Source organism: Antennarius striatus, chromosome 14 (genome assembly GCF_040054535.1).
Source record: "Antennarius striatus isolate MH-2024 chromosome 14, ASM4005453v1, whole genome shotgun sequence".
NCBI classification, from domain to species: Eukaryota; Metazoa; Chordata; class Actinopteri; order Lophiiformes; family Antennariidae; genus Antennarius; species Antennarius striatus.
Window position 1 is genome coordinate 2,449,598 of NC_090789.1, and position 25,964 is coordinate 2,475,561.

Genomic DNA, 25,964 nt, shown 5'->3' on the forward strand with positions numbered 1-25,964 from the left:
TTTTCCCAAGAATCTCTCCGAAAATTTTTTAGCTAATTTTTGCTTGTGGGCTTAAATGTGGGAGTAAACTATCACATGACCAAGGCTTGTCAAGATGTACTCATTCGTCTGTCATTCAGTAGAGATGTCACTCTTCAAAATGAAACTTTAGACTGAAAATCAACAAGAACCAATGCAGTCAGACTGCAACACCCCTGAATTCCAAATCTTGCCCTGCCCTACTTGCATAGGTCAAAGATCAAAGCTAGTGCTCTGATCTGCTGTTACTGATCAAAGCACTAGCTTTGATCTGTGGTCTGAGATATTCTATCCTGAGATTTTTGCGCATACCAGATAACATGGACAAAACAAAAGCCGTTATATTCAGGGAGGCAAGGGGATGAAAATTGGATCACAACCTTAATCTTAAACCAAGTCACCATTCACTTTTATACCTTTTTAGGTACACATCTCTGAGACCTCATGGCAAATGGAATGCACCAGTTACATGTTTGATCATGGGTCTTTTATTAAATGATACTGACCTATGAACTTAAATCAGGATCAAACTTTGCATTCAGGGGTGTCGTGGGATGTTGCAGTCTCTGACTGCCCAGTTTCCAATTTAAATGCCTATATTTACAAGGAACGTTATTACCCAGTTTGGGAACTATATTTTTTTAATGTCTAACTGGTTTTGTTTCTTGGGTGAAAAAAAAAAGGAAACATAATACTATTTTTCTGAACGAACCAATTGGCAAAATAAATTTGGTTTGAAGCCCTGATTGTTAGGGCTTTACAACAACAAAAAAATTGTGTCTTTCAGTACATTTTTCGCCACTTCTGGTTGTTACACCTGTTCTGCGTGTTTTACTTGTAATCCTTTTTTTTTGTGTTCCTCTTTTGAATTCTACAAGTTGTAGAGCTTTTATATATTTTTTATTTAAATTTTTTTTTAAGACACGTATGCCTCGGAGCACGCCTCTCGCCCGGATCCTGTCTCTGGAACACTTGAATGAACATGACGAGGCGTTTGCTGCCGACCCACAATGCTTTGCGCCCCTTATAAACTCGCCACATTTTCACCGGCAGTGTTTGTGTGGACAGACATCTCTGAGCTGCTGTGGGGCCAGCCACACTTCACGGATAACCTGTTATTACGATTCCGGTTGGCCGTTACCGGATAAAGGACCCGTTACCGGTGAGACAGGTCTTATGCAGCTGTAAGACAATAAAAACAACGTGAGTAATCCAAACTGTACCGGTAGCTAGTTTTACCAGTTTGAAATTAATTTCAGGAATTAGCATGTCTGCTAAGGGTTATTATTGCTACTTTTGGACATCGATTTTAGCCATAATTTATGATTATAAATCATCGTTGTTAGAGTAACAATTTAATGCTATATATGAGTTTTGATCCTGGTTAGAATCCAGTTTTTATATTTTATGTATTTGATGATTCATGTCGGATTTTCGCTTTGTTTTTGTTCATTAATATTCTGATCTGTTTGATAGCTCACTGTGTACACACACACACACACACACACACACACACACACATTATTTTTAGAAATGTGATTGCGCAAGGTATATAATGTCGGTTTTAATCAGTGCTGTACAAATAATTGTAATTACTATAATATTATTATGATAATAACATGTCCGCATTTCTATAAATGTTCAGTAAGCTACTTTTTAAGTGATGTCAGATAGATTGGAAGGTACTTATCTATTTTAATGACATCAGATTTCAAAGCTAAACTGCATGTTTAGTTTTAAACATGTGGTTATTACCTCTATCATTGGCATGCACAGATACCTGAGGATACCTGAGAGGTAAAAACAACTGTAGTCAGCTGGTTTGCAGGAGGGCGTGGCTTCAGTCCACTTATAAGAGCAGAGCAGTCTCTGATTTGATACAGTCTGTTCAACCTGCAGCTCCTGATAACGGCAAAGATGGCTCATCTCCCAGAACTTTTCAAGTATGTGGACGAACACCAGGATCTGTACGTGCAGGTAAGTTTGTTTTGATCCAATAATAGTAAACGGCGTTGTTAGAAAATTCACTCTGAGTTAGGTAGCTGTTACAAAACTTTATTGAGCCCCCAGGGTATACTCTGACTCAAACCGTTTCAAACCAAGACTTGCTTTGTAACGCCTGTTCTTCTTATTTTTTTTGTACAGCATAAACATTCCTTTCCTTGTTTTTCCCCCTAGCGCCTGTCAGACTGGGTTTCAGTCCAGAGTGTGTCTGCTTGGCCGGAGAAGCGTGGAGAGATCAAGAGGATGATGGAGATGGCAGCCAAGGACATTGAGAAGCTCGGGGGAACGGTGGAAATGGTCGATGTTGGTAAACAGAAGGTGAGGGAGTGTGTGTAAGAGTGTTGATATTGCATTTTCTCAAAATTTGCATTGTCTTTCACTGTTTTTCCTGTGAAAACACTGTGTTTAATTTAGTTTATAATAATAGGGGAACAATTGTTGATAGTAAACATGAAGCTTGTCTAAAATTAATAAAATATTTTTTGGAGCGTGTAGCTTGCCTCGGGAGAGGAGATCCCCCTTCCACCCATCATCCTCGGTCGTTTGGGGTCGGATCCAGGCAAGAAGACTGTGTGCATCTATGGACACCTTGATGTTCAACCAGCCAACATTGATGATGGCTGGGATACTGAACCTTTCACTCTGGTAGAGAAAGATGGTGAGTGCAGAGCAGGTTTAGTGTCTATTGGTCACATTTACCAGTTCTGACAAGTGTGGTGCCTGAAAGCAAATCAGGTATATTCACAGGCCATTGAAATAGTCTGGAATGCTGTTAGGCTGTGGTTCACTGGAAATAACTGGTGATGCCGGTAACTTTAAACTTTCTGTTTCTATTTGACACGATCTGTTAATAACACCACCGTGTATTTTAGTTTGACAAAGTTACGGCATCGAATTTCACAGAAATATACAAACAGATGAGACCTGAGGGCAGAAACAGGACACAGTTTAAACAAAGTGTAGTTTAATTTAAATTGAACAAGGCTACAAAACAAACATACTATGTAAGTGGATTTTCAAGCCATGGTTTAAAAGCCTGGATATACACTTTGTAATTTATTAATAACTACTCATCAAACTTTTACACAGGACTTGCTTGATCATTACTAGTAATCACAAAGTAATATCTCGTTTAAATGCACTCTGACCTTTAATTATCAGCTTGTGATCGCATCACATTCTGCTACTTCTTTACAAAGTCCAGAGCAGCTAGCTCACATTTCAGAGGCGTGCTCTTAATCATGTCTTATCTGCAAACCTCACAGGTCAAGTTGAAGACATGTCACACAATCAGCTCCTCACAATGTAAATCAGCACATTCTGTTTAATCAATATCTTGCGTAACGACAAAAGTTTTGCCTTTTAAATGAACTTTCACAGTTGTGTTAATATCTTACTGTTGTTAAAGTATAACAGAATTATTGGACAGTCGTAGCTCACTTCTTCAGCTTCTTCATTTGCTGTTGCACTCAACAGGAAATGCAGTGAAGATTTGACGTGTCTAGCTGTCAACAGGGAATTTTCCTTTGCTACCAATTGACAAATGGTCTTGTGTGTCAGCTTGTCAGTCAGCTGACAAAGTGCCACATCCTCTTTCTGTGGTGTCATTGCTGTCTGCTCAGCTCTGTTTTTGCTTAGGTCATGATCTGACTTCATGCGCAGACAATTAAAACAAATCTTGCGTAAACCTTTGATCATATTTTAAGGGCTCTTTATCTTGCCTTATCGAATTAACTAGTCCTAATCCTTAGGCTATCATTACTCACAACAAAACACTTTTATCCTCATGAAAAGGTGACATCTTAAAGTCATAACAGTTGGGCCTTATTAAACCCTGTTTCTCCTTTGCAGGTAAGCTCTATGGGAGAGGCTCCACTGATGACAAGGGGCCTGTCTTGGCCTGGTTTAACTGCATTGAGGCCTACCAGAAGATCCAGCAGGTACGTGAATCGTTTTTCTTGACCAGCCTCACTGATTATGTTGGAGGATTTGTGCATCATACACTGTCTGCGTAGGTTCTCAGTTATCCAGGTCATGGTTATCCAAAGCTGTTTAAGTCAATCCACTGGACGTTAAGAAAGTTCTTGAAGACGTTCACCTCAAGGAAGAGGGACACTCATTTCAGGACACCGATGTTCAGATCTTGGACAGGGAAGATAAACGGTTTGAGAGAGGAGTGAAAGAGGCCATCCATGTCAAAGTGGAGAAGCCATCTCTGAATGGGGGGGGGGGTCTGCGACATCACCTTTCTCCCATTTACAATCATGTCCTTTCAAAACTCCCACAAAGATTGTCTCAGCAGATTGACCCAGGCGATGTCTCTCATTCTAATGACCCTCATTAGCATACAAAGATGAAACTCTCATTTCAGCGACCCCCCTTTGATACCCCCACCAACAATCGTTGAGGAGCCAGATGGGTTTCAACGACGGTCGTTGTAATGTGAAAAGCACTGACCACACCCCACAGGGTTAATAATCTGGGACATGATCAGAACTGAAGAAGTCTCTTGGATGAGAGACGAAAAGTCTTCAAGAACTGTTAATGTCCAGTGGATTGACAAAGCTTTGGATGCATCATACACTGATTATATCTGACAGTATGATTTTTGGAAACACAGTTGTATTTTTGATGACACCAAACATATTTAATATTTAAAAGAGTAGGATTTTTTTTCCAAAACAGGTCTGCATTATTTTGAGGAACCAATGACCTCTGTGTTAAAGTGTGGTGCTGATATAGTCATTGAATTTGAGCTACTTTTAAGCCGTCAGCAGCAGCAGTGGTCAAAGGTCTCTGTGTGACTGTAATCGCCTTCTAAGTCTTATCCAGTCGTCATTTAATGATTAAACCTTTTAGATCAGCTTCCCTCTGTTTTGAAGCAACCTTAAAACTTTATGAAGTGAAAACATGACATACAATATTCCCAGGAGGCCTTTCAGCCTAACAATCTTCAAACTTGTCTGCAAGATGCTGATAAATTTATATAATTCCATATTTATAACAGTTTCCTTTTTTCTGTCCCCCTCTTGTTGCAGGAGCTTCCCATCAACTTCAAATTCTGCTTTGAGGGGATGGAGGAGTCTGGATCTGAAGGTCTGGATGATCTGGTGTTTGCCCGTAAAGATACCTTCTTTAAAGATGTGGACTTTGTCTGCATCTCTGACAATTATTGGCTGGGAAAAAACAAACCCTGCATCACCTACGGTCTGAGAGGAATCTGCTACTTCTTCATGGAGGTAGGTTCTTCTTTCACTTCTTTTTATAGCAGTCAACTCCAATCGCTTGTAATGTGACATTTCCATAAAAATATACTGTAAATGTAATTTATGATTTGATGTTGCAAATTTAAACTGTTTTCTTTAATTTAAAGGTGGAGTGTGGGGACAAAGATCTTCACTCCGGGGTGTTTGGCGGCTCTGTTCACGAAGCCATGACAGATTTAATTGCGCTTATGGGTACGAGAAGCTGATAATTGAACAATGAATAGTATGGAACTAATTTAAGTGGAGGAAAATGTTATTTTGCCTGGATTTCAAACATTTTCAGGAGTGGTTTAATCTTTCTCTCATTCTAACTAGGCTCCCTGGTAGACAAAAGGGGGAAGATTTTGATTCCGGGGATGTATGAGGATGTGGCAGCTCTAACTGATGAAGAGCAAGTACTGTATGAGAAAATTGACTTTGACTTGGAGGAGTACTGCAAAGATGTTGGAACTACCCGGCTGCTGCATGACACCAAGGCAAGGCACTGAATTCTGCTGTTTACATTCCCCAAAAATAGAAACTCATTTTAATTCCTCAAGGATGGTTTCAAAACTTGGGTTTTTCTCACAGGAGCAAATCCTGATGCACCGCTGGAGATTCCCATCTCTCTCTCTTCATGGGATTGAGGGTGCTTTTGCTGAAGCAGGAGCAAAGACTGTTATACCCCGCAAGGTCACTGGGAAATTCTCCATCCGCCTCGTCCCCGACATGGACCCCAAAGTTGTAGAGAAACAGGTAGACACTGAAAAAAGTTATAAATGTTGTTGTCTCAGGAAAGTAAGTCTTCATAATATTAATTTAATGAACTCAAATTTAACGAATCAACGGATCTGTTTGCTTTGGAAATGATTGAATGCACATTAATCTAGAAAGTTTCCTAGAATGAATAACAATCATCTGTAGAAGAAGAAAAAGATGACTACATGAAGGTATATGCTTTCATTTCACTCATATTTTTTCCTTTTGTCGTCAAGGTTGTGGATTACCTGCAGAAGACGTTTACTGAAATGGGAAGCCCCAACAAAATGAAAGTGAGCATGGGTCATGGAGCCAAGGCCTGGGTCTCTGACTTCAACCACCCACACTACATGGCTGGTCGGAGGGCCATGAAGACAGGTACTGTATAAGAAAATAGAAATTGAGGCCATGATTCAGGTCACATACACACATACTCCCATAGAAGCCCTAAATTATGGGAAAAAGTTTAAAACTGTCTCTGTTGAGGCCTCTGGTCTTCTACAAACAGACCCTCAAAGCATTAAAAAAGCCTCTCTTGTATTCACATCAACTGTTCTGAACATCTTTCTCTATTTCCTGTGCCAGTCTTCGGGGTGGACCCTGACCTGACCCGTGAGGGCGGAAGCATCCCTGTCACCCTGACATTCCAGGAGGCCACAGGACGGAATGTCATGCTGCTACCCATTGGATCCTGTGATGATGGAGCTCACTCCCAGAATGAAAAGCTCAACAGGTATAACAGCGCCCAACTCTGTCCTTAATTGTTACTTGAATTCCTGTGATTGTACGGTGAAAATTGACTAATAACTGTTTCATCTTTCTGTGTTTAGGATCAACTATGTTCAAGGTATTAAGATGCTCGGTGCATACTTCCATGAAGTTTCCCAGCTGGATTGAAGTGGTGTGTCCTCATGAACCATGTGAAATAAACGGCAATCTTCCTGCATTTTAGGGCTGTAGTCATTATGCATTATCCACTACTGTTTTCTATACACTGCCTCCAATAATAAAAGTGTGTTTCCTTGTTTCCACTCTCTTCTCTGGTTCTTCATGATGATAATTTTGATTATTATAAATGTGAGTTTACAATTACTGTATATGGTAAAGAACTTTCAGGGTAAGAAAGGTCAAGATGTCATTAACAATTTGGCGCCCTTTGGGTTGCCTGTGTAGAGGCACTTGCTTGGTCAAGGTAATCAGTCTTTGTATGACTGATTTCTATGACTGACTGACTTCTTAGTTTTATTTATTAGTTGCAATTACAGATAAAAGCCTGGTAATATAAATTTCCCAATATCAGGGAGATAATTTACAACATGACGCAATGATAGTTGAAGTCCTTTTATCAAATTAAATAGGCAAATTAAATCCAGAATCCTATCCGTGACCAGACAGCAGTGCCAGTACCTTATACTGAAATATGTATATAAAATTGGTGTTAACAGTAATAAAAGTATCAAACACAAACGGGCCCCACATGCTTTTTTTAAAAAGTTGAGAAAAATTAATCAAATAAACCAATTTATCAGGTTTTTGTATCTGTATTTCGACACACCTGCAGAGTAAGGACAAAACTCATTTTAGGTATCAGAAGTACTGTTTCCTTTCACGGAAGCGCTCCCTGCATACCCGGAAGTTCTGACAGTGGCCTGTCTTCAACGTAAGCTTTCTGGATGGGACTGTCCCTTTAAGAAGAAGGCGGAAGCTGTACTGGATGTGGAGGGTGTGTTGCCTGACATGCGGAACTACTTTGTAAAGTTTTACAGACGCATTAGGCCCTCAAGTAATACATTATCCCCAGATTGTTGTTTTGATCTATTAGTATATGTAATTTAACTTTTTTTTAAACAAATATTTCTAAATAATCTAAATGAAGTCCGACTGTAAATAAAAATCTATATTTTAAATTATCGGGGGATAAGATCAACAATCTGGCAACACAGCCTACCATGTCCCGCGCGGGAAAAAATCGTAAACAACATAGTAGAAGACAGCTAATTCATGTAGTTTAGCAATATGGCAGTTTTACACTGCGCACGTAACACTTTATTAGGGATAAATAAGTATGAATAAGTTACTCACGGTTACTAAAAACTAGAAACACTTCGTAGTTGTTGGCCGATATGCTGCAACAGGAGTTATTCTGGGCTACGCGTTGTTAAATCAAATGACATTAGCGGAGTCTGTAGATTTTGGATTATTAGCTTTGTAGTAAACGACACGATGGATCGCTATGACGATGTGAAACGTCTGCTGAAGAACTGGGAGCAAGAGTTTGTCAGAAAGCACCAGAAGAAACCCGAAAAGGTCATTTAAACGCAAACGCAACATAATACTGTATACCGATTACATGCCATTTACTATTGTTGTTGTTGTTGTTGTTGTTGTTGATTCTCTGTGGCTCTGTTTGTCCAGAGGTCATGCTACTTTCTGTTTCACACTGTCAATTCATTTCCTTGTTTTCCTTAAATGCTGCTGTTTAAATTGCAGGAGGACATTGATCGAGCTCCAGAGGAGACCAGGAGTGAGTAACCAGTGAAATATCCACAGGAGTAACTTTTACATCTAGTCCATTGTAGTATAACTGAAACATAATGCATTGTGACTTTTACCTGTAGAGCTGTATAAAGAATATAGATGTCTGAAACTAGCTAAAGAAAACAGCAGCACGGATGCAGCAGGATGCGGTGACCCGTCTAGAGCTACACCTGAGGTCAACATGTCCCAAAAGGTACTCAAGTTGGTGTATCTGACTTTTAGGACAAACAAAGCATAGAAAAACAAGGTAGATTTTGTGATTTGACTGTGTGTTTTCTACATAGTCAGACTTTTGGGGGGCGCATCTGAACCGCAGGGCACAGCCGGCATCTTCTCCCCGACTGACGTCCCAGGACAGAGACAGCCTCAAGGCCTCGGCTCAGTACTACGGGCTGAAGCTGAAAAGCAACCTGGCTGCTCTGAGCAAGGTGAAGCACAGTCTAGCTCACTGAAGACACCAGACAGACCACAATAACAATTTAGTTGATTTTAGGGCTAATGTCATTCTGTAATTTCTGTTATTCAAGGAAAGACCTGTCTCCCTGAAGAAGTCAAGTCTTCCCGGTCGATTGCCTCTGAACTCTTTAAAGGATACACAAACTGCAAAAGGGAACACCCCTGTTGGAGTAAAGGCCTCCCCCGTGGAGCCTGAAGATCTGTTTGAACCATTTGAACCTCTCACAGAGTCTTGTGACCCTGCAAATGCTGGCATTAATTTAAATGTTAGTAATAGTAGTAGAAAGAGTAGTGTTAGTAAAAGACCACAAAATCAAGGTGCTTCCAGTCCAGCTTCCTCCTCAGCCCCATCCTCTGTCCTCTTTTCATCATTATCTTCTCCGAGTAAAGTAGGAATTTCATCCGAAGATGTAGGTTTAAGAGAAATCCCACAGGCTCTTGGGGGTTTCAGGGGAGGTACAGTAAGCGGAGCTGTTGGAGGGAGGCCTTCTCCTGCCAGTAGATTTAATTGTATTGACAGGAAGTGGCTGGAGAGGTGTCAGGTGTTTGGAGAGATGGAGGCTGAGGTGAGGCCTGGAGCAGGCAACCAGGATATCAGCCTGGACAAAACAGGAGAGACAGAAAGGAGGAAAAAAGTGGAAGGAAACACACAAAATGAAAGAGTCGGTAAAGAAGAAATGGATGCAGATGGAACAAGAAGAGAGGCGATAGAATTAGGAAGAGATGAAGCGGTTCAAAGCAGCAATAATGAAATTAAAAAAAGGCAAAGAGGGGAAGAAAAGCAGAAGAAGAAGGGAAGTGAGGAGAAGGAACGAGGACTGACTCCACCTCCTGCGTCAGAAGATGCTGCTGATACTAATCACAAAGCTAAAGGCACAAAGAAAGGAGGGATGAAAAGGCAGAGGGAGGGAGAGAACACGGAAGGAGAGCAGACAGAGGAAGGAGGAGTGAAGAAGAGGAGTAGGTATGCTATAAAAACAGAGGGGAGTTCTGATGTAACTGCTGGACCGGCTCAAGAGGGCAAAAAAAGACGAGCTAAGAAGAAGGTAGACGAAGAAGGAGAGGCAAAAGAAGAGAAAGAAACAACACAAGTAACAAAGGTAGGTTAGTTCACATTTAGGTCGGTGTGTGTTTCATGTTCTGTGCAAATGAGATACAAATGAGATGTGTTGTTCCTGTCAAGGTTCCTCAGGAGAACTTGTTAGGAGAAATCGAGGAGGAATTTGAAGCCAAGAGGATGCATCGCTATCAGCCTGTCAGACCGAGGTGAGGGCACGCCTCTTACCTGTGTGTTAATAACTTCATTTGTTACCTGCGTACAAAAAAAACATTCCTTTGTGCAGAAACCCTCCCGGCACGGAGGGAAACTTTGTGAAGATAAATCTCAAGAAGAAATCTCACGTGAAAGGATATGCGCTCAGAGGGGTCGGTCTACGCAAACAGGTGAGTGAAGGAGGACACAGGTGAAGGAAGACACAGGTGAAGGAAGACACAGGTGACGACACCTCAACCTGAAGACGTTGTTTCCCTCCCGACGTGTCGTCTCAGCTCTACATGCAGAAGTTCCAGCTGAAAGGGGAACGCTTCGGGGGAGGCGGCGGATATTTTGGCAGGGGAAGGAGGGGCGGATTCAGAGGGGGGTTCGGTCGCCAGGGCGACACCTGTTACAAGTGTGGAGGGACCGGACACTGGGCCATCGACTGCAAGGGGCGAGGTGGGACAAACACACTCACACACAGAAGCTCCTTTTTACAGGAACACATCGGGGTCGTAGTTAGGAGAGAATGTCTCACGCAAAAATATCAACTCGTTGGTATTTGTCAACAACAACAACACCGGTGTACTCTGTATACAGCCCCTCCCCTTCCTGTTTCTGAGGACCCACCTGCGGAGGCGGAGCCTTTTGAGCTGCCCACCCTTGAGGAGGTCGCCAGGGCAACAGGGACGCTGCGTTCAGAGGCGCTGGGTAGGCTTGTTTGCCTTTCACATTTATATTTTATGCTCCTGAACAGATTTATTTCTGTACTGTAATATTCTCAGAACTTTTGAACTTAATTCAATAAAAGCCAAAAGTTAAACTTGAACTGAAATAAGAGATCAAATGTAGAAATAGGGTGAAACGAGACAATCCTAAATATTTTCCACTTTCACGGTGGAAGACGGTGGATTTGAAAGTTTTGTGTGTTTGTGTGTGTCAGTGGCGTCTCCCGGTATCGACCAGGAGCACCAAGAAAAGGAGGTGGACAGTAACCACAAGGACGAGGTTTTGCTGAATGTGATTCGTCCGGACTACGAGCGCCCGGCTCCTCCGGCTCCGGTGGAACCGCTGTATGAAGTCAGAGAAGACGGGACGATCCGGGGTAAACCCTGACTGTGTTCCTTACATTGAACGTCTATAGCTACACCAAACATTTATTCACATTTTGTGTTGTTTAGAAACCCCCTCTGAGGTTTACGCAGCTCTTAGAGATCTTGGCTATCAGTCGTTCAGACCGGGACAAGAGGAAGCCATCATGAGGATCCTGTCAGGTTCGTACAGCGTGTGTTTAAGAAGACCTGTTAGAGCATCTTTAATCTCCATACCTGATGGTTTCTCACTTCCTCTTTAGGTCTGTCCACTCTCGTGGTGTTGTCCACAGGGATGGGTAAATCGCTCTGCTATCAGCTCCCTGCCTACCTCTATGCTCAGCGATCGAAAACCATCACTTTGGTCGTTTCACCTCTCGTCTCGCTAATGGACGACCAGGTATCCACCCTCTCTCTCAGCCCATATTCTGATAATCATGAATGAATGTTACAGGGGAAATATAACCCATCACCTTGACAGCTTTTTTGATTTTTGCATGAGTGATTATTTTTCTCCTGCAGCTTTCCGGCCTTCCTGCCAACCTGAAAGCAGCCTGTATCCACTCCAACATGACAATGAAACAGAGGGAAGCTGCCATAGAAAAGGTGCCAACAATAAAGAAACTCCGATCCTTCAGAATCTGAAGCCACCCTCTCGCTTTAACTTAAAATCTCTCTTTCATAGCGTCGATTAAAACCCCAGAACATTTCTCTGATCCTCTTTTTGACATAGTCGGTATCTTCTTTTCAAAATGCTCCTCTTGTCTTCCTTTGCAGGTGAAGTCAGGCCAGGTGTGTGTGCTGCTCCTGTCTCCAGAGGCTCTGGTGGGTGGAGGCGGTTCTAGTTCGGGGTGTCTGCCCTCTGCTCAGGAGCTCCCCCCGGTGGCTTTTGCTTGTATCGATGAAGCGCATTGCGTCTCAGAGTGGTCTCACAACTTCAGACCGTGTTACCTCAGACTCTGTAAGGTGGGTCGCTGATGCTCTTCACGCAGATTTATTAACTAATCTTTATCTATCGTGAACTCATGTCCGATATGTACCATTTCTTAAGGTACTACGAGAGCGTTTGGGAGTCCAGTGCTTGCTAGGACTCACGGCTACAGCCACACTCTCCACTGCTCTGGATATCGCGAGACATCTAGACATCCCAGATCAAGACGGCATAGCGGTCCGATCTGCAGCCGTGCCTCCTAACCTGCATCTGTCAGTGTCCATGGATAGAGAAAAAGATCAGGTGTGATGGGTGTCGTGGTTCTTAATCTCTTAATCCGACATGCTTGGATGAATTATCCCACTTCCCAGTGGTGTAACGCAGAGATATCTCCGTGTCTTTATTGTTGCAGGCGTTGGTGTCACTGTTGAAGGGGGACAGGTTTGGTTGTCTCGACTCCATCATCGTCTACTGCACCAGGAGAGAGGAGACCGTTCGTGTGGCGGCGCTGCTCAGAACCTGCCTGCAGGGGGTGCTGTTGAAAGAAAATAAGCGCACCAGTGACGGTCCGACGCTAAACAACCCTGTGGGACAGAGGAAGAAAGAGCTGGGTAAGTTCTGTTGGGGTGTAAGGACTTCATCAGAGGTGTCCGGTGTAGAGCTGTAACAACTTCCGTTTTATAGCACGGAAGAAGATCCGCAAACCTCTGAAATGGCAGTCGGAGTCGTATCACGCCGGTTTGTCTGCGTCGGAGCGCCGCCGCGTCCAGAACAACTTCATGTGTGGGGAGCTCAGGATCGTGGTGGCGACCGTGGCGTTCGGCATGGGCCTGGATAAATCTGATGTCCGTGGCATCATCCACTACAACATGCCCAAGGTGGGTGGAGACGTTCAAACGGTCTTCATCGACCTGAAACCGCTTCTGGATTCTATTTATCTATCAGGGTCGACTTCAGACATCCTTCTGAAAGAACATTCTGTTTTTCTCCAGAGCTTTGAGAGCTACGTTCAGGAGATCGGAAGAGCAGGACGAGATGGAGAACCGGCACACTGCCACCTTTTTCTGGATCCTGAGGTTAAACTCCAACTAAAACACTGGTTTTTTTTGCAGTTCTAGTGATTTAAGCATCTGCAGTAAATACATACGCACCTAGTTGTAGGTTTTTCCCTCTTAATATCTGCATTTGTCTCATCTTTAAAGGCCTAACCTGTAAGTTTAATTGCATTTAGTGCATCTTGATGTGTGCAGGGCGGCGACCTCCACGAGCTCCGTCGTCACATTTATGCCGACACGGTGGATTTCTACACCGTCAAGAAACTGGTGCAGAAGGTTTTCCCTCCGTGCAAATGCAAACAGATCCATCAGAAACAACAGGAACTTATTGAGGTAACTACCTCCTATCAGTGTGTGTGTGTGTGTGTGTGTGTGTGTGTGTGTGTGTGTGGTGTAAGTGGTGTTAATTTTGAATTCTCTGTTTCAAGGAGGTTGGAGATATGGAGCTGCTGGAAATGATGAATACGTGTGACCATGAGAGCAGCCTGAAGCAGGACCCAGTAAATACAGAACCATCGACTGAACCGGTAATAAAATTGACCTTCACAGGGAAGCAGAACGCTGGATGGAACGAGTGTGACATGATCTTATTTTATACGCAAGGAGATGCTACTTCCTGATGCGACGGAAAATGGAAATGAAGGACAGGAAAAGGAAAAAGAAAATAAAAAGGAAGTTGAAGGAGCTGGTGATTGGCTGAGGGACCAGGAGGAGGTAGAGGAGGACGGTGATTGGCCGGGACAGCGTGTGTGTCACACTCACGAGAGAGCCATTCCCATCCAGCAAACTGTGGAGACCCTGGACATCACAGAGGAAGGTGAGCAGGAACCGGAGACAGATATGGAGAAAGTCTCCTGATTTGCGCATCATAAAGAAGAATAAAGTATGAAAAATAAAGCAGAAAATTCTTTTTTTTCTTACTTTTCTTTCAGGGGTTGAAACGCTGCTCTGCTACCTGGAGCTCCATCCTCAGCGTTTCGTGGAGCTTCTCCACCCGACGCTGTCTGTGTGTAAAATCTGCTGCTACGACGGACCGAAACAACTCCAGAAAGTCACCAAAATGTACGACCCGGTCTCTGGGATGGTCTAAAAACACACGTAAATGTGGATACTGTCTGATCGGGTTCACTTCCTTTCACAGCTGTCCTCCGGTTGCCGTGGTTTTGGCCAGGAGGCGGATGGCAGGCGAGCGGGTGGAGACGTGCGACGGCGTGGAGTTTGACGTTGTGGAAGTTGCGGACACGATGGGATGGGAGCTTCCTCTTGTGAAGCGGGGTCTCAGGCAGCTGCAGTGGAGCTCGGGTAATGACGCGCACGCGTGTGAAACTCCGTGTGTGCTTTTTTTCAGAGTGTGGCGTGGAACACACAGACGAACACGCAACAGAATCATGGATTGTTTGGGTTTCAGCTGGTGGGCGTAGCGGGATCCACGTCGAGTTCTCCGCCTTATCCTTCTATTTCCGTTCCTATGGCGACCTCAGCGACGAAGAGATGGACAGAGTTTGCCAATTCCTTCATCGTCGAGTGCAGGACCGAGAGCGAACGCAGCTCTACCAGCTGACTGCCTGCTTCAAGGCCTTCAAAAGGTGTGAGGAAGACTAAACATAAGATGAGAATTTTACCTCATCAGTTCGGCGCCAGGTCGTTATTCCTGGTGACGTCACTGTCTCTGTCTTACACTCCAGTGTTGCGTTCAAGAGCGTGTTCGCCTGCGTCGACGATTTGGACGAGAGCCGCAGCCTCCAGCTGAAACGGCTTCTGTCCCAATACTTCGACAAGAGGCGGGAGCGAAGCCGCTTTCTCGCGCCGGTGGACGCCGACGAGCTCCATGAGTATAAGGTACAACACGCGGGACGGCGTCCAGAACTCTCAGCGTGATTTATGTCGTAAATGTGTGGTTGTGCGTCTGCAGCTGTCAGACTGGGAGGGTCAGATCAGAGCCGACATCAGAAGTTTCCTGTCGAACCGAAGTGATGAGAAATTTTCTGGAAGAGCTGTGGCTAGAATCCTACACGGCATAGGTGAGATAAATCAATCTGGTTATATGACGTTTGTGAAGCAGAATTATATTTTTTACACCTATCAACCGGATTTAATATAACTGACTCGTCAATAATTAATTATTTGTGATAGGATGTAAAGTATTGCTTACAATTGTTAGTATACCTGGCAGATTAGGAAGTGAAAATGACCTCTAGAGGGCGTAATAGGATTAAAGTAACCACGGTAACAGATTGTGCATAGATTCTTTTTTTTAATTTATATTCCCTCATCTTGTATAAAATCTAAAATAAATACGGCAGAGAGTTCTATCTGTAATGTTCTCCACCAAACAGACTATCTTGTTTCTCTGTAATTTAATGTCATACAAAAGTGAAATCTTCATCATCTCATCAGTTCTGATCTGAGCCTGGTTTGAATTACCTGCTGTGGGTAAACATCTGATGTTTGTTTCAGGCAGTCCTTGTTATCCTGCTCAAACCTACGGCCGGGACCGACGCTACTGGAGGAAATACCTCCAGTTTGACTTCAACCAGCTCATCAAACTGGCCACCCAGGAGATCATTGGCTTGAAGTGATCCCCCGGCTCAATTTTATTCTACTTTGTTAAATAATGTAGTCTATGATTCTGTTTTTGTTTTTGTTTTTTAATTGTGCTAAAAAGTGTATTTGGATGTTTCCCTTGTTGGCTGAAATCAAATAAAACCTCTATTTTTCTAGCTTGTTTTGGTGTCTCTCTGCTTAGAAGTGACTCTCATTTGTGTTGCGTGGATGAAAAACTCTCATTGTGTTTTCGGTTGCTGTAGTTGGACTCAAACACTCAGTTTCCTGTCGAACCGAAGTGATGAGAAATTTTCTGGAAGAGCTGTGGCTAGAATCCTACACGGCATAGGTGAGATAAATCAATCTGGTTATATGACGTTTGTGAAGCAGAATTATATTTTTTACACCTATCAACCGGATTTAATATAACTGACTCGTCAATAATTAATTATTTGTGATAGGATGTAAAGTATTGCTTACAATTGTTAGTATACCTGGCAGATTAGGAAGTGAAAATGACCTCTAGAGGGCGTAATAGGATTAAAGTAACCACGGTAACAGATTGTGCATAGATTCTTTTTTTTAATTTATATTCCCTCATCTTGTATAAAATCTAAAATAAATACGGCAGAGAGTTCTATCTGTAATGTTCTCCACCAAACAGACTATCTTGTTTCTCTGTAATTTAATGTCATACAAAAGTGAAATCTTCATCATCTCATCAGTTCTGATCTGAGCCTGGTTTGAATTACCTGCTGTGGGTAAACATCTGATGTTTGTTTCAGGCAGTCCTTGTTATCCTGCTCAAACCTACGGCCGGGACCGACGCTACTGGAGGAAATACCTCCAGTTTGACTTCAACCAGCTCATCAAACTGGCCACCCAGGAGATCATTGGCTTGAAGTGATCCCCCGGCTCAATTTTATTCTACTTTGTTAAATAATGTAGTCTATGATTCTGTTTTTGTTTTTGTTTTTTAATTGTGCTAAAAAGTGTATTTGGATGTTTCCCTTGTTGGCTGAAATCAAATAAAACCTCTATTTTTCTAGCTTGTTTTGGTGTCTCTCTGCTTAGAAGTGACTCTCATTTGTGTTGCGTGGATGAAAAACTCTCATTGTGTTTTCGGTTGCTGTAGTTGGACTCAAACACTCAGATAAAGTAGTCCTTTACCCACAACTGAACTGGTATGAGGAAGTAAGAAAAAAAAAAGGCAGAGAGGCGGGAATACTCGTCCTTTATTGTCCCATTAACCTTAATCTCATTGTCTGTTCTGGAAATGTTCCTCACTGATGGTAAATATTGACTTGGTATTTGAATACCATGTGACAGAAAGTTCTTTGTATCTGAGGTTATGTTTGGGATGTTCTTTCATTTCTCACTCAATTAATTAGAACTATTTACTCAGCTTGAACACGTTGAAATATTAACCAAACCGACTTGAACTCCCTCTGCTTGCTGTTAAAGGACAGATATTCATGAATAGTTTACAGATTATCTAGCTTCACATGTTAAACACGAGTCACAGCCCAGTAACGGATGTTTTAACGCTGGACTTTGTCTTTTCAATATACCACATGCCATAAAAACGTGAAGAAGTCATCTTGAACTTGGCGGGAATCTCCAGCTAATGCTTTCAAACCACATTCCAATCTAATAATTACTTTTTTCAGTAGTTATTTAGCTAACTGGCTGACTGAGACCTAACCATCCATTGACACAAACCACAGTGGGGGATGATGGACATGCTATTAAATTAGTGGGCATTTGGTAAGGGGGGAAAATGGGGTTTCAAAGTCACTTCGGTTGATCCTCAGGGTACCTTGAATGATAGGGTGGTTTCACAGGATCATATAATTTTGACAGAACTTCCCAACGCCATTACACAAATGTATATAAATGATATTATGTCAGCCTCTGTGCGGTGAGCTGTCAGCGGACTCTGTCCCGAATGAAGACGTTCACATAACTAGTAAGTCAGGAGATTAGAAGAGAGGTGAAAAGAAAGTCTCTGTTAACCTCTGGCTTCATTCGCACCAAGTTTACAAATTTTAGACAGTAAAAAGGAAAAATATAAGAAAGTAAAAAAGGTAAATCCCAAACTCTTTGATCAGTTTTCTTAAAAGAAAAAAAGCAAACAGCTCTAAACATGTTTAAATTTTCAATGATAAGGAATTGTATAAATTATTGAGTCTTACAAATATAAGAAATAAAAGAATATAAACCCAGATAGAATCATTTATGTGGTCATGTCAGGACCTAATATGCTAATGTTTTCATTATATTTCAGGTGACCCTGCTGAGTCTATATATACAGTATATGAATTGTGTTTCTCACTTTTTCCATTAAGGGTGTAACAGTAACTGGACACCAAAACTCCTCAGGAATAAAAAGACAAACAGTTTTTATTCCAAAGTGCAGAGAAAACCTGCTGCCTCAGAAAAGTTTTTTAAAAAAAAAAGAGAGATGCATGGACATTTTGAAGGAGTTTTAATTTTTGAAATAAGGCAGAATACAAAACATACAGTACATCAGGCTGTACCAAAAACTTACACATTTTTTACATTTAGTGTTACCTTCCAGAAGGAAGCCTGGATCTACTCATGGATGACAGAACCCGACAAATAATTTTAAATTAATTTAGCCTAAAAGTGAGTCTTCTTTTAACATTCTGTTGACCTCAATATGTCACAGTGACACATTTCAAGCACTGCGTTTGCTGTACTTTCACTTTAGCCGTGAGTTTGGGGTTATTAAGTCATAGTTCTTTTTCAACTGAAATTCATGATGGCAAAACAAAATACCTGATGAGTCAGACATTCATAAAACCATCGACAGTCAGCAGCAGCTGATAAGGGCTCCTCATTCTCCCTGGATATAACACGACAATCAACATTTCATGAAACACAGCCTCAAAATGTGAACTGGATCATTCTAATAGCATGAGCTTCTCATCCATGAGTAAATGCATGTGTCCTTTCACACAGAAGGGAAATGTAATCATACCTTGTTCACAGCAAGGCTTGAGGCTACTTTAAGTAGCCCTGATTTCTGTAAAGACACATTGGTGTAGAGTTTGCATTTGACATTAAAAAATTTTTTTTCATTTTTTTCATTTTTTGCTTTTTTTTTTGCATTTTGACATCTAGATTTTTTGGCGCGTTGAGCACCACAAACAAAGCATCAGTTTAAACAGTTTATATTCAAGAGAAGGCATCTCCAGATAATAAAACTACAGAATAGAGGAAAACAGTTTTTTAAGGTGAACCATCCCTATAAAATCACATTATTCCCTGGGACACAGTATAAAGTATTGGATATAAAACTGCTACAGGGAAAATTATAATTAACTGTTATTTGAATTTTGTTATGCTATTTATAGCCATATGCAGACATGTGATAACTCGGAAATGCCTTGAGGGAATTACTTCGCCTTTGCCAGGCAAAGGTTGAAGTGGAGTGACCTTACAAAACAGAACTTTCTTAGACCAATGCAATTTTTTAAAACACCCTCCCATTTAGATTTTGACCATGATGCAGAATCAGCATTTTAATTTTAAGTAACATTACAATCATGTGCGGAAAAAAAATCGCAAACTGGACAAGTGTGTGGGATTTTCTTGTGCTGTGCTTAATTATCTGAAATCATTCTTGTACTATAGTGAGTACTTATTTGTGAGTTGGAATTTAATCTGAGTGAAGAAGTGGCGTTCCTTAGTTGTTCATTTTCGGGCCACTTTTAAACTGTTTACTCATTTTAGAAAATATGACAACATCTCTTATAGTTGTATACATAACTACAAGTATCCATTTAGGTGATTAATATCTGACTTAATTTTATGATAACAGGTATCAAGATCACTCAGATCACAATAAAAGTAAAAACAACTTCTGGTTTCTATATTCCTAAACTATGGAGTAAACTGGTTTTTAATTGGGTCTTAATCCATTCCTGTAGCAAAACACTCCTCATGTCATTCATTTTATTTTTCACTTTTTCTTAAATGTTTATACTGTATTCTGGTACCTAATTTTAACAGGTTATCAATGTTCAATGCTTCTTTTTATTGTTCTTAATGTGTTCTTCTTTAATTCATGCTATGCCTGTGTGACTTGTGTCTGACTGGTTCTATCTTGTCATATCTTGCCTAGGACTTGCATTTATATTGCTCCATGAGCCTGATAAGGCAACAATTTGCTCATAAAAAACTGATAAAAATCTACCTTCACAGGATGACAATGCTTTCCTGTAAAAATGGGGTTGAACACTATTTGAAACATGGCCAAATCACCCCATTACCCCAACTTCTGAAGTTTAAAGCATTTTAACGCCACAGAAGATTTAAACTGCTTTAACAGATCTTGTATGATTGGATTATTCGCCCATTTGACAGTAATGGAAACATGAACTACCTACATTTCAGTCTTTTTTCTGTTCACCTCACAATGTAAACCGGAATCAGAATTAACATACTAGCGGGACATTGTGTCACGGATTTAAAAGTTGATGCTCTCTTCATACAACGACAGCAGCAGCAGAATCATCCAGCCAATGAAAAGACCCAGATTCTGGAGCAGAAACAACAGCCAGGGCTTTTTGTGTTTGATGTGGGCCATGGTGGGGAGCTTAAAAGGAGAAAGGAGAGAACAGAATTAAAGATTGCTTTGACAGCTGATCTATTGTCAGTTTTGTACAGCTCCAATACGTACCAAATCAACCAGAGCCACGTAGAGGAAGAGTCCCGTAGTAATAGCAGCTATCCACTGCATGGTCACAAAGTCCGTGGCTACGGACAGAGCGATATAAAGGCCAACAAAGGAGGTCATGGCGCTGCCCAAATTAAAAAGTAACGCCTTTAGGGGAGACAAACCGCAGTAGAGAAAGACGGCAAAATCACCTGCAGAGAAAGACCATGTTAGTAAAGATTTAAAAGTGAAATCAAAGCAGACACTTGTCTTGCCACGTGTTGTGGTCCCCCCTTTACCCAGCTCGTGGGGAACTTCATGGCAGAATACGGCTAATGATGTAGCCAGACCGGACCTCCACGACAAGGCGAAAGCTGCACCTATGGCTAAACCATCTGCAAAGTTGTGGATCCCGTCGCCAATGACGATCATATAAGGAAGCAAACGCTGTTCTGAAGACAAAGCGGTAGTTAGTCGTGCTTCATTCGTGATAATTACAATTATTTGATGAAAGGAAGTTTGAACTTTGTTGGAAATATTCACCTCTTGTGCGGATTTTCAATGATGATGGTGATTTCTCATCGTCTTCAATGTCATGCCGAACATGGTTGTTCCCAACCTGTACGGAACACACTTGTGTAATCAGCACACTCCAGTATTCCTCATTATTAACTCAATCTTAAAACGTGCTCCTCACCAAATCTCCTCTCGATGCTGACTGTGAATTAGCTTGTTTATTCAATCTTTCCTGGTGAAGCATTTCTATAATCAACCCGTGGTCACATTGGTGAGGATCTTTTTCCTAAAGGGAGAGAGAAAACAAAATGACTTGCCTGAAAATGGATTTTTGATATGTAGGTCTTATTTGCATCAATAGTTTTATTCCTATCATTACCCCACGATAACTTGGATGTTTATGTCCATATGTGAACAAAGAGAAGAGTGTTTCCATCAGATAGAACAGGTAGAGCCCAGACACCACCACCAACATCTTGTACAGGTAGTCTGGAGGTGGGTGACTCCCATGTGAACTCTCTCCTTCATGGCTGTGTAAACCTAGAGCCTGGAACCCCAGAAAAATTAGTCATCATGGGTTTATGTTGCAGGAATGTCAATATTAAGAAACAAAGATGCCCAGATCATCATAATTTCCTCAAACCAGAACCGTAACCGTAGCAGTAAAACAACTTCATTCAGCTTTAAAATGGTTGGTAATACTCACAACTGGCATCAGGTGTAGTAGAGCATCTCCAGACAGTGAGCCTACAGCCAGGCTGATGCAGAAGTGGATAAACAACTGGAACACACCAGTACATTTAGAGCACCTCCACAAGGCAATACCGAGCATGGACGCTAGAGTTATCAACACATTGGCAAGGGTTGCGTATATGTATCCTGCAGGAAGATAAGAGATAAAAGGTTGGAGGTCAGTTATTACATGTTGATAATAAGTCTCACACCTAAGTTTAATGTGAATTTGTCATATTCAAATGTTGGCAATCTCAAAAGAGGTCAGACAGTCACATAATCTTTATCTGGACTTAATTTATGTGATGAAAAGTAAATGTGAAATGCATCTTTAGTAATGTCATTTGGTTATTCTGCTAAGGGACATGTGAACAGAACCTCATGAAAAGGAGTCTTGCCCATGAGAGTCTGAACTTAAAAGGGTAACACCAACATTGCTTCTATTTTCAATCTTTCGATGTCAAGTTTCTTTTGCTTGTCCAGGACAACTTACTCTCTGCCAGGGAGATCTCATCTGGGACAGTGGGTTCTGTGGTTTCTTTACAATTTCCACTCATGATCTGCTGGAGGAGTGCAGGACTGATGCGAGCCAATCCAGACCGACCCAGGACGGAGGAGTCAGAAACGTTGCTCACCAGACCGTAGATCAGGACTAGCTCTTCAGCTGAGAAACACAACTGTTGGACAGCAATCTGTGATCAACTGCTGATCTGTAATTCACCCAATTTCTTTTACATGTCCAACATCAACACTGACTGTATTTTAAAATCTATATATTTTGTACCTGATCAAACATATTTTCTGCATGCCTCCAGGAATCATAGTCCGTTCTGTTCCTTTCAACATGTTCATCTCCCAGGTGATTTTCTTCATCCAATTCAAATTTGTGATGTCCATCTGCATCGTGGTCGTGGTCGTGGTCGTGGTCGTGGTCATGTTCATGGTCATGGTCGTGGTCGTGGTCGTGGCCGTGGTCATGGCCGTGGTCATGGCCGTGGTTGTGATCGTGGCCAACGTACCAGTCAGGTCCGATGTGCAAACTTTTCATGAGAGCCTCCAAATCTGTAGAACCCAAAAACAATCCGAGTGACAAAAATAGTGAAGGATGGATTGAACTGGTTTTTGATTTTCAAGAATTAATGACATGGTTAACTGTCTTTTATGTTACTAGATATAAAAGGAATGCCAGCTTGTTTATATCTGCAGACCAACTAATCCGCAAAACTGATTAAAGGGTTAATTAATTATTGTAAGCTCTATCGTATCACAATACCTGAAGTTCTATCCCCAAATCTTTATTGTTGCTGCTCTATCTTTCTATCTCTACACCTCTATCTTTGCAGCTCAATCCCAAATCTTTATTTTTGCAGCTCTTTCCCTGAGTCTATATTTTTCAGCTCTGTCTCCCTATCTCTACAACTCTATCTCTTTGGCTTCATCCCTGCATTGCCAGCCATACACACGTCTGCTTTTTATTCCGTGATTCTGAAGAACTTTTACCTGTGATATTGAAGTCCTCCGACCCCAGACGTTGCAAGATGTAATCCAGGAAGAAGCTTTCATTCGGCAGCGGTCGCTTCAGGAAGCAGTGACCTAGCAGAGCATGATACAAGACACGACCCAAAACTGCACCCACTTCCTGTTTCTGGTTTGGTGATGATGCGTTGACCTCTGCCATGATGGAACTGGCTGCCACACAGCCCTGTTTCCGATGGCGACAGGAGAGAGGATGGACATAGAGAACAGTTATGGATGTGACAAAATAGATTTTTAGTCTTGGAACTATAAAACATTCACTGTGCAGATGATTTTTCTAATGGGAGGATTTTTTTTGCTCTGTCAAGTATTCTTGAGTTTTCTGAATATCAATAGGGTTCCTTTTTTTTTTTTTTTAAATATTTATTTGGGTGATTACCCAAAGCAGTTAGATGACTTTACACAAATCATTTACAATCCTGCACACCAGACAGGGAATAATTATCTTGCGATTGTTGCTTACTTGATTGTCCAGGGGCTCATAGTGATCTCGAAGAAGGTCAACCAGCAGCTTCACCCCATCCACGTTCATGTGACTGTGGTCGTGATCCTGGTCCGACCTGCTTCCCTCGTGCTCGTGGTGTTCTTGATGCTCGTGGGGTTCTTGGTGCTCGTGGTGGTCGTGGGGTTCTTGGTGCTCGTGGTGGTCGTGGGGTTCTTGGTGCTCGTGGTGGTCGTGGGGTTCTTGGTGCTCGTGGTGGTCGTGGGGTTCTTGGTGTTCTTGGTGCTCGTGGTGGTCGTGGTGGTCGTGGTCTTCCACGTGTGTGATTTCATGAAGAAGGCGTTCCTTCTCCACTCCCCATCTCCCGTGTTTTATGGCGTTGCAGACCAGATTGGGATCAATGAGGTACAGGATGGATCCGGAAGCCAAATCCGAGAATTGAGAAACGCTGACGGCGACGTGCTCTCCAGTCGTTCCATTTTCATCCGCTCTGTTGTCATGGTGACCGCCGATCAGCTGATCAACCGCGCCTGTTAGATTACACTGCAACAACAAAGACAGATTAATGAATTACTTTTATGTCTTTAAAACAAAGAGAGCAGTTGCATTTATTGATTTGGAGAAAAAAAGACTAGTTAGCAGGGACTGTACAGAAAGTACAGAACTTAAAACATAGTACAAACTTTATCATTTGTACAAACTGTTATCATCGAGCAGCACAATCTCACCACACTTTTCCCACAAGTCAGTATAATACTGTTGTTTATTTCAGTAAATCTTAGTGTAATTTGATTTTGTAAAATAGGAATAATGTTTTGTTTATAATATGTTTAACAAAAATCACGGAGGTCTCCTGATGGGAAGGGACGCAGGCGGACAGACCGACTCTGATGCGTTAAAATCACTAAATCACGACTGCAAGTAGAGGAAAATTGTAATAATGGTATGAAATTTAAACCTTAGAAAACAGGAAGATATATTTGTGACGACAAAACTCCACGTCCACACATCCTCGGACCTGAGCGTGAATCATGGATTTTTTTCGTGAGTTTTTGAAACTAAAAATCCCCAATTTCCGCATTTACCTTCCTAAAAAAAAATAAAAAAAAATGTTCATTTTTGATTCAGATAATTCACCAAGTTGCATTACTTTAACATCTCGATACTTGGATTCGATTAGATTTTTTAAGCGATATTGTATTGGAATTCTTTTTTTTGAACCACTTAAGGTCCTCCTGTATGCAGATTAATAAATACATTTACTAGTCAGTAAGTTATTGATTTGGTATCAGTAATATTTTAGTGGAAAAATCAGTGTGATAAAGTGGAATTTCTTCTTCCGCTCTAGTTAACCATTAACTCTCAGAGGTGCCCCCGCAGGGGGTTAGTGTCGGACCTCGACCCCTGTGTCCCCCCCAGGGCCCACCCCGGCGCTCCGAGCGGAGTTTAAGTCTAATAAAACCTACCTTTCCACACGGCACGTCGCCGCACTGCACACGGTGCTCCAGTACACTAAAGAGGGACCAGACGGACTCCCAGGTCAGATGCTGCTGTCCCGGCGCGGACACGACACCGACCACATCCCGGTAGACCGCCTCCACCTCGGAATAACCCGAAACGGAACCAAACAAACCCCAACAGGCAAAGAGCAGTGCCGCAGGAAGAAACATCTTCAGAGGTTTTAACTTGGAATATTAGAGAACCGGTTCCCAAGAAAGAGCGCAGCAAAGTGTGCGCGTCCGGTCCGACGGTGTTTCTGTGGACACGTTGTACCTGCAACTGAATTCTGGAATGTGACTGTCTGAGATGAGGACCATTCTTTGCAATAGCCTTCAAAGCCAGCGTCACCTGAGATGAAAGATTTCAGTTACTTTCTCCAAAGACCAACTGTCTTCTTTGTAGTCTTTTATGTCAACCAAACTGCCCAGAACTAGTCTTCAAGGCCAGAGCCCATTGGTACATTCCTCCTGTGCTTTTCCCACCATGTATCTGATAAAATATTTTTTCTTTCATAGGGAGTTCTTTGTTTTGCATGCCTTTCTCCTGTATAAAAAGTATCACTCCCTGAATTATGATGGGGTGAGAGATACAACCCAGCTACATGTTGACTAGTATCTCTCACCCACTTTCTGCTGCAGCCGTGAAATAAAAGAAAGAA

The 25,964-nt window shown here is 42.0% G+C and overlaps 3 protein-coding genes across 5 annotated transcripts; 2 read left to right on the forward strand and 1 right to left on the reverse strand.

Moving 5' to 3' along the window:
* The first annotated feature begins 1,032 nt into the window (after positions 1–1,032).
* On the forward strand, positions 1,033–7,063 carry cndp2 (carnosine dipeptidase 2). 2 transcript variants are annotated; one of them, XM_068332861.1, is made up of 12 exons: positions 1,033–1,221; positions 1,918–1,995; positions 2,197–2,340; positions 2,518–2,680; positions 3,874–3,962; positions 5,061–5,261; positions 5,396–5,480; positions 5,604–5,764; positions 5,859–6,023; positions 6,263–6,404; positions 6,612–6,759; positions 6,857–7,063. In XM_068332861.1, the coding sequence occupies exons 2-12, from the start codon at positions 1,936–1,938 to the stop codon at positions 6,921–6,923; spliced, it is 1,425 nt and encodes a 474-aa protein (XP_068188962.1). In that variant the 5' UTR covers positions 1,033–1,221; positions 1,918–1,935; the 3' UTR covers positions 6,924–7,063. The 2 variants fall into 2 exon arrangements, with proteins under 2 accessions (XP_068188962.1, XP_068188963.1); XM_068332862.1 differs by having other exon boundaries at positions 1,067–1,180.
* A 922-nt stretch (positions 7,064–7,985) lies between these two features.
* recql4 (RecQ helicase-like 4) lies at positions 7,986–16,056 on the forward strand. 2 transcript variants are annotated; one of them, XM_068332837.1, is made up of 27 exons: positions 7,986–8,333; positions 8,517–8,550; positions 8,645–8,757; positions 8,849–8,992; positions 9,092–10,120; positions 10,204–10,286; positions 10,364–10,463; positions 10,569–10,734; positions 10,876–10,986; positions 11,219–11,380; positions 11,457–11,549; positions 11,630–11,766; positions 11,889–11,972; positions 12,144–12,332; positions 12,418–12,600; positions 12,710–12,908; positions 12,982–13,175; positions 13,290–13,373; positions 13,548–13,685; positions 13,781–13,879; positions 13,956–14,169; positions 14,285–14,414; positions 14,494–14,654; positions 14,761–14,938; positions 15,038–15,191; positions 15,265–15,373; positions 15,810–16,056. In XM_068332837.1, the coding sequence occupies exons 1-27, from the start codon at positions 8,250–8,252 to the stop codon at positions 15,929–15,931; spliced, it is 4,494 nt and encodes a 1,497-aa protein (XP_068188938.1). In that variant the 5' UTR covers positions 7,986–8,249; the 3' UTR covers positions 15,932–16,056. The 2 variants fall into 2 exon arrangements, with proteins under 2 accessions (XP_068188938.1, XP_068188939.1); XM_068332838.1 differs by lacking the exons at positions 15,265–15,373; positions 15,810–16,056 and having other exon boundaries at positions 14,834–14,938; positions 15,038–15,173.
* A 4,335-nt stretch (positions 16,057–20,391) lies between these two features.
* LOC137607742 (zinc transporter ZIP4-like) lies at positions 20,392–25,944 on the reverse strand. The gene is made up of 13 exons (XM_068333686.1): positions 25,273–25,944; positions 24,125–24,349; positions 23,828–23,914; positions 23,329–23,530; positions 22,613–22,890; positions 22,322–22,505; positions 21,803–21,975; positions 21,476–21,643; positions 21,278–21,382; positions 21,124–21,199; positions 20,880–21,032; positions 20,605–20,792; positions 20,392–20,520 (listed from the first exon to the last, which is right to left on the reverse strand). Exons 1-13 carry the CDS (start codon positions 25,474–25,476, stop codon positions 20,392–20,394), a joined length of 2,172 nt encoding a protein of 723 aa, XP_068189787.1. The 5' UTR covers positions 25,477–25,944.
* Between the last annotated feature and the right edge of the window lie 20 nt (positions 25,945–25,964).